The sequence below is a fragment of the Diabrotica virgifera genome, chromosome 7 (genome assembly GCF_917563875.1).
Source record: "Diabrotica virgifera virgifera chromosome 7, PGI_DIABVI_V3a".
Taxonomy (NCBI): Eukaryota; Metazoa; Arthropoda; class Insecta; order Coleoptera; family Chrysomelidae; genus Diabrotica; species Diabrotica virgifera.
In genome coordinates this window covers 238,477,165-238,487,904 of record NC_065449.1, presented here as the reverse complement: position 1 = coordinate 238,487,904, position 10,740 = coordinate 238,477,165, and the positions used below count along the sequence as shown (strand labels likewise).

The window sequence follows — 10,740 nt, the reverse complement described above, 5'->3', positions numbered from 1 at the left end:
TTAATTTTGTTTCTTTTAGTGACAATGCTGTCATTACAGATTTTGTAGTGGTAGTGCTTATACGATTTTTACGCATGCTCCATTGTGGTAGATCTTTTATTCCTTGTTTAGAAAGATGGCAGACAACACACTTTATGATATTTTAGGTGTGCCCAGAAACGCACCAGCAAACGACATTAAAAAGGTAAGTCAACGATTCACAATAATATTTCCCAATCTACTTTGTACGAATAAATTGTGTCGTCAGCTGACGGTGTGCAGGTTTCATGGCGAAACTTTCACATCAAGGACGACAGCCGAGACGTACTATGGTCACATTTTGACGTCGTGATTTTCTTTTGCAGCAATATAGGAAGCTAGCGAAAGAATTTCATCCAGACAAAAACCCAGCTGCCGGCGACAAATTCAAAGAAATTAGCTATGCCTACGAAGTCTTGTCAGATCCAAAAAAGAGGTCCCTGTATGACAGAGTGGGCCTCAAAGGTATGCAAGAGGGTGCTCACGATGGATTTGGTGGAGACGATCTACTTTCACACTTATTCGGCGGTGGTTTATTTGGAGGATTCGGTGGAGGGGGGCCGCGGAGGAGACTAAGAGGTGAAGACACAGTGCATCCCCTAAAAGTATCCCTGGAAGACATGTATAATGGAAAAACATCAAAACTACAGTTAAGTAAGAACGTGATCTGTAATACTTGCAGTGGTAAAGGTAGTAAAAGCGGAAACACCGAGAAGTGCAGCACTTGTAATGGTTGTGGATTAAAAGTAACGTATAGACAAGTGGTTCCAGGAATGGCACAACAAACTCAAACACGCTGTCCAGACTGTCATGGTGAAGGTGAAATAATCAAGGAAAAAGATAGATGCTCTAGTTGCAAGGGCAAAAAAGTATGTAACGAGACTAAAATACTAGAGGTTCATGTTGATAAAGGCATGAAAGAAAACCAAAAAATTTTCTTCAGAGGTGAAGGCGACCAACAGCCAGATGTAGAACCTGGAGATGTAGTGATTATTTTGCAGCAGAAACCCCACGAAAGATTCCAAAGAAATGGTGATGATCTACATGTTAAACATAATATTTCCTTAACAGAAGCACTTTGTGGCTTTTCCTTTGTGATTCATCATCTAGATGGAAGAGATATTCTTGTAAGACAACCTCCAGGAGAAGTTATTAAACCAGGTGGTGTAAAGTGTGTAAGAGGTGAAGGTATGCCCCATTACAAAAACCCATTCGAAAAAGGTAACATGTATATATCATTCGATGTTAAGTTTCCCGAAAATCATTTCACTAGTGAGAATAATCTAAAAGCATTAGAAACTCTTTTACCCCCTAGATCTTTATTCACAATGCCTGTAGGAGAACATGTAGAAGAAGTTGATTTACAAGAAGTTGATCCAACTGATAAAGGCCATTCGTCTCGAGGTGAAGCTTACGCTAGTGATGATGAAGAACAATCACATGGGCCAGGTTTACAATGTGCACATCAATAGAATATTACTTTTTAGTTATTGCAAATCTGTATGTTGTTCTGCGCTTCTTTCTGACAAAGGATATTGTATTGAAATTGATTCCGTAGAAAAATGAGTTTTTATTTAATATTATTTTGTAATTTACATAAAGATGGCAACTTCAGACTGTAGTGTAGAAGGTACCATTATTGTTTTTCATCATTTGCTCTTATTTATTGCATTGTATACTTCTGTTACTCATATTTCTACATAGATGAAATAATACAAATTATTTTAACATAACTTTGTTCTTATTTTAACATGTGAATTCAACAGGAATTCTGCAACATACATTTTTTGCCAAGAATCTCAATATCTAGGATTTTTGGAGATTTAATACTACTGATACTGACAATTTTATTGTAGGATAGAAAATTTTGAAACATCAAACTATCAATTAATAACAATAACCCTTCTACCCTAAAGTGGGAAATACACCATTCAATTCGGTTGAACAATGTGGATGATTCAACCAAAATGAATCATGTATTTTGCAATTCAATAAAAACTTCCAATAAAATTGACGCATTTGTCGATTATGTTCAATTCAACCTTTTATTTTGACTTGTGCTGTGTGATTGTCATACTTTATTACAAGAAATACGTAATAATTTCATTTAACAATACCGCCCTCTTGAGTAACATTTTGCCATATTTGAGTAAAATGTTGTGTAATAGGGTGTTTATACCGATACACATCAAATTTACTAAGCGAAACAGATGTATCTCACGTTGTTAAAGCGGTTTCATGCGAGATACGTCTGTTTCACTTGGTAAATTTGATGCGTATTGGTATAAACATCCTATTACACAACCTTTTACGCAAATATAGCAAACTGAGTTACATTATTTTGGCTTAGGAGGGCAGAATAGTGCATAGATGAAAAGACAAAGAGACTCCGATATTTCTCGACTTCTATAAAAATCATGAGTGCCTCGGGATCAACAAATTAGAAAATTATAAATACAGGGTTTTGAGAGAGAATGTAAGAAAGACCCGTTTTATCAGGATTAAATATTGCGGAACTGTCAGAAAATGACATTAAATTAAAAATAAAAAGTATTTGAACGAGATATATATGCCAGAACTACTAACAACAATGTAATTTAATCATCCACATGGTTCAACCGAATTGAATGAAGAATACATTGAAGCTTGTATATGTATGATTTTCAATTTGGTTGAACAATGTCATTGATTCATCCACATTGTTCAACCGAATTGAATGGTGTATTTTCGCCTTAAGGTGTTGGTAGAATTTCAAACTATCAATTTAATTTGAAATTAACAAAAAATTGTTTGTAAATAAGTGTTTATTATAGAAGTACTATATTAATACAGGAACTAAATAACTAATATCAATATTGTTCTGCAGCTATTTTCTTGTGGCATCTTGATGCAGTTTATTATTTTTCTTGGGAATGAACCATAATTTGACTTTAAAATTAAGTATATTTGACATTTTGATTTCCACTTTGGAAATTTTTAAAATGATTTCCATAGTGGACTATAAAATGTCAAACAAACTTAATTTTTTAAAGTAAAATTGTGACTTATTCCCATCAAAAATAGTAAAATAACTAATATAGCTTTGAATAATCATTAAAAATGTTTTATTTCTGTCATGGCCTCCACTTTTTTAGATAACTTTCAAAGTACTTGTAGATGCTTATTATAAACATTTTCATTGCTCTTAACAATCAAGTACCTAATATTTTTTGAAATGGCGATATTATGTGAAGCTCTATCTCTATTGCCTTCATTTGCACTATAGGTCCAATAAATAGGAAACTAGTCAGAAAAATTAAAGAATACCCATGAACGAACATATAAAACACGCTGTATTTTCCTGTCACTGTGTCACAAAGAAAATTGCCCAGCGCAAGTACATGTAATAATAATTATTACATGTACTTGCGCTGGCCAATTTTTTGTGTGACACAGTGACAGGAAAATACAGTGTGTTTTATATGTTCGTTCATGGGTATTCTTTCATTTTTCCTACTGTATCTACTATTACTTGTATGCTGCTTCTATGGTATTAATGGAGAATATTATTCATTAATAGAAGGTTGAGTGCTTTTATTTGTAAGTCTGGTATAATTTGATTATTTTTGGTAATTAAAAGTTAATTGATTTTTTCAGTAAACTCGTAATGCGTAACCACAGTTAAGTAGAGCATAGAATATATCTTTATCTACATTAGTTTAAAAACTGATAATAAAAAAATTATTTATCAATCTGTGGCTATTTTCAAAAGATATTTGAAAAAATAATCGAGATGCCATACAATGAAACAAATTATGTCTTGATACAATCATTTTTCTGTTATATTAATAAATAAAAATGTCGTCATAAGCAATTAAATATAGATGAGTTACTACTACTTAAAACACTTGTGATAATGTATTCGAATATTTTACAAAATAATGTATCCGCTTCATATACATGCTTAAAGACAAATATACTGTGATATTGGTATGGAATGTATGTTGTAGTACTTAAATTATGTGGTATACCTCTATATTTTTGTATTATTTTGAAAAATTATGACACATAGCTAAGCAGCGTAAATTTTTAATCCATTATGTCTTGGTAAATCAATTTTTAACTATGGGATGGTTTATTTCTTATCACAAACGCTTTTTTTGTCAACATTCGATATGATTCATAATGTAGAATATAATTTGTCTGGTTTATACCCCAAAATTTTAGGTGTTGGTAATTTTGAACTATTAATTTTGAGAATTATTAGCCACTGCTTATTTATCATTATTCGTTATGTATTTTATCAATTTTAACCGATTTTGATTTATGACAAATGCAAATTGTACTTGTCAATCTTCCCATTTTTTTCCTTGATTCAGAATTTAGCTGGCTTGTTTTCTGATTGGATTGTTCAATTTCATCTCTTAGGATACGGCCAGACAAGTGTCAATTTACAGCGCTGTAAGAGCAGTAAAATGAAGCGCGAAAAATGGGTCCTGTCCTATGTTGCTGCGCGATATCTTACAGCTCAGTCTGGCCATCCACTACACTCACCATGGAACTCATTTTCGCACTTCATTTTACTGCTCTTACAGTGCTGTAAATTGCCTCTTGTCTGGCTGTAACCTTATCATAAATGATGCACAAGAGTTTGAAGTTCCAGAGGTCATTCATTACCTTATACAGTAGACTCTCTCTATAACGAACACGGCTATTACGAGGTTTCGCTTATAACGAGGTACACTAGATGTCCCATGAAATTCCTATTGAACTATATAACCTCTATAACGAGGCATATTTGGTTATAACGAGGAAAAATTAAATCGAAGAATGTTTCTTTACCTGTTTTTGGCGTGGTGATGGCCATAAATAAATACCATAACTGCCTGTATACAGGAATGCCCAACATCTGTGTGCTTATTGAGACCAATGCTGTAATAAATTCCACCGCCGGTAATAAACTTCTTCCTTCTTGTTTTTCTATCAACCGATATTGAATATTGTAGGAAATTTACAATTTAAGATGGCCAACTTTTATTGTTGAGGTCGACCATCGACACCTAATAAACTACGTAAGAGGGATCAAAACATCTCAGTGGTGGTGGTTTGCACAATATTATTGTTGTCTGATATAACGAGATCTGCTTATAACGAAGTAATTAGTCTGCCATTTCAGTTCTCGTTAGAGAGGGAGTCTACTGTAGTAATGTTTAAAGAATGATTTTACCATTGCCTGGAAAATAATGATGTACCACTTTTTCTGATTGAGCATGTTGATTAAAATCTTTGAAATCATCTTCTTATGAGATTAATAAAAAATATAAATCTATAATGGTTTCTCTACAAGTAAATGATAATTGAGATGCTCAGAGCAACGGTGGTCTAACCCACAATATTACAAAATGCTTTTATTACATTAAAGTTATCCCTTATTTAACCCATTCGCTGCTAATGACACGCCAGCGCGTCATATGGTTATTTCAGTCAGGTGCCGTTCAATAGAATGGCTCCTAGCCGAGTTACATCTTTATCAATGGGCAGCGAATGTGTTCCTACTGGTTTTTCAGTATTTTCAGGTGCAGAGTGGCTCAAGCAATCAATCCTTGAGCCACTCTGCATTAGAATATACTTAAATAAGGGATAACTTTAATGTAATAAAAGCGTTTTGGTAAAATTGTGGGTTTGACCACTGTTGCTCTAAGCATCTCAAATTGTTAATTCCCTTTTTTTTAAATTGAAATTTACCCAAGCTTGCCTTCTTGATTATTTAAGTGGTTGACAGAAACTCGTTTTGAGAATTTTTTTTATTTATTTTGATTTCTTTGTAAATAATGGTGATGTGGACAGTATTTTTCATTTTCTCATTACCTGAGGTAAATGTAATAATTTAAAATAGACATGTTTTAAAAATAAACCAAACAATTTCATGTGAACTGCATGTGTTTTTTTAATCAAAAGAAGAATTTTGGCTAGTTCGGTAATTAATAGCTCATATGGAATGTTTAGCTCGCATCTCACATATTACATCGCTGGTCTGGAAGAAGAATGACGTAACTGCAAAAAGCCAAAGGACCCCGCAGAAACTTTACGGGAAATGGCTCTCTGTCAAATGCTCTGAAACTTTGGGTTCTGGTAGCCCTTGATGTGTAGAACAAAAGACTCGATGGGCTCGTAGCTCCAAAAAAATCATGGTTTTAAGATATAAGCCTCTGAAGTTATAGGTACAGTGACGTTTGAGTTGGAATAAACTCACTAGAATGGGCGACTCTGGAGATAAATTACGAATCAGGTCGATTTTTATTTTTAAATTATAATTTTTTGGCATAATATATATCATACTAGTGACGTCATCGATCTGGGCGTGATGATGCAATCGATGATTTTTTTTAAATACGAATAGGGGTCGTGTGATAGCTCATTTGAAAGGTTATTCAATTCTCTATTTACTAATATAAACATTAACCTAATTATTTATGCAGGGTGCCCGCAAATTTTTTTTGAATAAATTGAGACAAAAAGAAGAATGTAAATTTATTTAATTGGAAATATTTTTTTTAATTAAGTTAATTGAGACAAAAAGAATAATGTATATAATTTATTTAATTCGAAATACATTTTTATGTTGTCCGAAAACAGGAAAAAATATTTATTTGATTAATAAATATTGTTTTTCGCTTAAATTCAATATTAAAGCTGCCACCCACCTGCCTCTTAGCAGTTTGAACATTTAATTTAAGCGAAAAGCAATGTTTACTTTTCCAATTAAATTTTTTTTTCTGTTTTCCGACAGCAGTAAAATGCATTTCGAATTAAATAAATTATATCTTTTTGTCTCAAGTAATTTAATTCAAAAAAAATTTTGGGCACCCTGTATAAATAATTATGTTGATGTTTATATTAGTGAATAGAGAATTGAATAAGCCTTCAAATGAGCTATCACACGATCCCTATTCTTATTTAAAAAAAATCATCGATTGCGTCATCACGCCTGGATGGATGACGTCACTAGTATGATATATATGCCAAAAAATTATGATTTAAAAATAAAAATCGACCTGATTCGAAATTTATCTCCAGAGTGGCCCATTCTCGAGAAAATGAATTTATTCCAACTCACGTCCTCACAATACCTGTAAGTTCAGAGGCTTATAATATCTTAAAACCATGTTTTTTGGAGCTACGCGCCATTGAATCTTTTGTTCTACACATCAAGGACTACCAGAACCCAAAGTTTCAGAGTATTTGACAGAGAGCCATTTCTCGTAAAGTTTCTGCGGGGTCCTTTCTCAGGAGAAAAAAAAACGATTTTTAAATATTTAAAATAGTTCGAATTTTAATTATCTTAATTTAATACCCTCATTTTAAACAGTTGCCTCACTACAGTTGCGTCATTGTTCATCTAAAAATTTTTAAAAATTTGAAATAGTGATTAAATAAAGAGTAACCGTCCAGCAGCATCGGTATGGCGTTTATTCTACAATTATGGCTTTAGGTTTATCCCTTCTTGTTCTTTAGGTGCCATTTCCTACTACGGAGGTTGGCAATCGTCCTAGCTATTTTAATATTTGAGGCCGTAGCTCTAAATAGTTGTTTTGAGCTGCATCCAAACCATTTTCTCAGGTTCTCCAGGCATGAAATTCGTCTTCTTTCGTAGTTTCATTTCTATTGGTTCGAATTTCATTATCTTAATTTAATCTCATTTTCAACTATGTCTACAGTTGCGTCATTCTTGATCTTACAATTTTTCTGTACAAAAACTTTTTAAATAATTAGTATGCCATTTATTCTTACAGTGATGACTTTTATTTTCATCCCTGTTGGTCCGAATTTTATTATCTTAATTTAGTCCCCCCATTTTCAACTCTATTTACAGTTGCGTCATTAGTCATCTCTAAAACAAGGTCTAAAATGGTGCGTATTTCAATAACGACGCAACTACCCTGTAGTGGCTCAGCACCATAGTTACAGTTCTGTCGCGTTTGTATTACCTGTACACATAGTATGATATAACTAGACCCAAACCCAGACATCCAGAGTGGAAGTTATCCTCATAATGTTCAGAAAAAAGTCGCACCATTTTGAACGTCGGGTTTGGGGGGGGGGGGGGAATCGGTAAATTCGTATTTTTTACGCTTTCCGTCAATATTTCTAAAACTATGCGGTTTAGCATGAACAATCTTCTATACAAAAATGTTCTACACATATTGTTCAGTAAAAAAGTTACACCATTTTGAGCCGTCCTGTTTGGGGGGGAGATGGGGGAGAAGTCGGTAAATTAGTAGTTTTTTTTTACGTTTTAGGGTAAACAATGTTCTGTACAAAAATGTTCTACATAAAATTTAAAACAAAAAAGGTCCTCTACATTCTATTCTTTTTCCAAAGTCAGTTTGCCAAGTGTCGGCTTTTGAGATTCTTTGATGTCAATGCCGACCATTGGCGTGGAAATTAAGAAAAAGGATCAGTTCATCAAACGCATATTTCAAGAAAAATCATATAATTTTTATATATTTTTGCATAATTATGTTCAGGAAAAACTCTTAATTTTTAAGGCATAAATTGTTTAAACAATTTTTTTTAAACAAATTCAAAATATCACCTTTTGTGCTCCAAAAAATATTGTTTTAGGTTTTTGGGTGACTCTAAATAAGAAAGTTACTTTGTCATTTTTCTCAAAACTTAATAGTTTTCGAGTTATAGGCGATTTAATATCTTAAAAATGCGAAAATACGCATTTTAGAGGCCCTAAAACTCATATATAATTTATATTTAAATTATTATCTTTGAGGTTCTCAAGAGCTTCAATTAAAGTTTAAATATTAATTTTGAATATTCTGAACAGTAATCGGGTCTAACTTCAATTTAGACTTTTAGACCGTTGTTTTTTAATTGTTAATTATGCGCACCCATCACATGTTTATGCCGTATACTATTTCAAAAATCTCTTATTTTGCTTTGTTCTGAAAAACATTTTTTTGTGTATTTTGTATGTATAAACAAAAAAGGTTTCTTGTTATTTTCTGAGAAGTTAATAGTTTTCGAGTTCTAAGCGATTTAAAATCTGAAAACAGCAAAAATACGCATTTTCGAGGCTTGAAAACAATTATAATTATATAATTACATATGATAATTATATAATTTATATAATTATAATTATATAAATTATAATTTTTGAAGTTATCGTGTGCTTAAATTGAATTTTAAACATTCATTTTCAAGATTCTGAAGAGAAATCGGGTCTAATTTAATTTAGACCGTTGTTTTTTAATTGTTAATTATGCGCGTCCATCCGATTTTATGCCGTATACCATTTCAGAAATCTTATGAACTTCTCAGAAAAATGAAAAGAAATATTTTGTGTTTAGAATGACCTACAAATTCTAAAAAAAATGTTTTTTAGGACAAAATAAGAAATTTTTGAAATAGTATACGGCATAAAATCGGACGGACGCGCATAATTAACAATTAAAGAACAACCGTCTAAATTGAGGTTAGACCCGATTACTATTCAGAATCTTGAAAATGAATGTTTAAACTTCAATTTAAGCTTTTGACAACTTCAAAAATAACAATTTAAATATCAATTTTTAAGCCTCTAAAATGCGTATATTTGCATTTTTCAGATTGCCTATAACTTGATTCGCCTATAACTCGAAAACTATCAACTTTTGAGAAAAATGCCAGGGTACCTGTCTTGTTTATAATGACCAAATAATTTTAAAAAATATATTTTGGAGCAAAAAAGGTGATGTTTTAAATTTGTTTAAAAAAATTGTTTAAACAAATTCTGCAAAAAAAATTGCTCGGCGCCCTTCAGATTTGTTTAAGGGGATATTTTTGAACAGGAATCTGCAAAGAAATCGAATTATAAATTTTTTCAGATTTGAACGTCCTCACAATATGGACTATCTACCTATTTTCTTTGTAATAAACTAATAAGTTATAAACTGTTCATTGATAAACGTCCTTTGCAGCAGTGTCAACCCTAACCGGTTTTTTATTTCGTCGCTTTCGTTTTAAGGAATGATATGTAACAGTTCCTAATTTAACAATGTTATAGATCGTCTTATACTCGATTTTTGTTAATTCCTGAATTCTCGAAACAATTGCATTATCAGTCATTCCAGTATATATATTTTTAAACAAGTTCACATTGAACGTGCAAATCGTTATTTTTTAATTCGACTAATTATTTAGTAGCAAAATATAACCTAGCCTTCCAGTTACAACTCCGCCACTGTTGGATGAACAAATTTTGGTTGTAGAGACACATCTGATGTTCCGCGGTGTTGTTATCATGAAAAACGATGCCAAGTTAACGTTAGGCAGAGTAGGGAAGAACTAACTAATAAACTAATAGTGTTCTTTTGTTGTTGAATTGAAACGAAATATAGGATGGATGTGACCAAAACAGTTTGGTTTTTTATTACTTAAAATTTGATACTTTCGATGTTTAAACTTGTTTTACTAACATTAAAGCAAATTCTTAATATCCTGTCTCTTATCTAAAATCATCAACATGGCAACGTCAATGTAAAAGGAGCTTCTTAATTTTGTCCAGACTACAGTGTTGCCGATACTCCAAAATTTCTTTAAAGTATAATATATACAAAGTTGCTTCAATTTATTAGTGAAGGCCCATTGAAATTTTAAGTACCTAGTTAACTAATTTATATATTTTTTAAGAATTTTTTCATATTATCTTTCTAATAGTGTCATTGACTAACAATTGAATACTAAAGTAGG

General features: G+C 32.0%; 1 protein-coding gene across 1 annotated transcript; it reads left to right on the top strand.

Moving 5' to 3' along the window:
- Positions 1-1,751, top strand: LOC114327993 (dnaJ homolog subfamily A member 2). The gene is made up of 2 exons (XM_028276728.2): positions 1-184; positions 345-1,751. Exons 1-2 carry the CDS (start codon positions 116-118, stop codon positions 1,488-1,490), a joined length of 1,215 nt encoding a protein of 404 aa, XP_028132529.1. The 5' UTR covers positions 1-115; the 3' UTR covers positions 1,491-1,751.
- Positions 1,752-10,740: the final 8,989 nt, after the last annotated feature.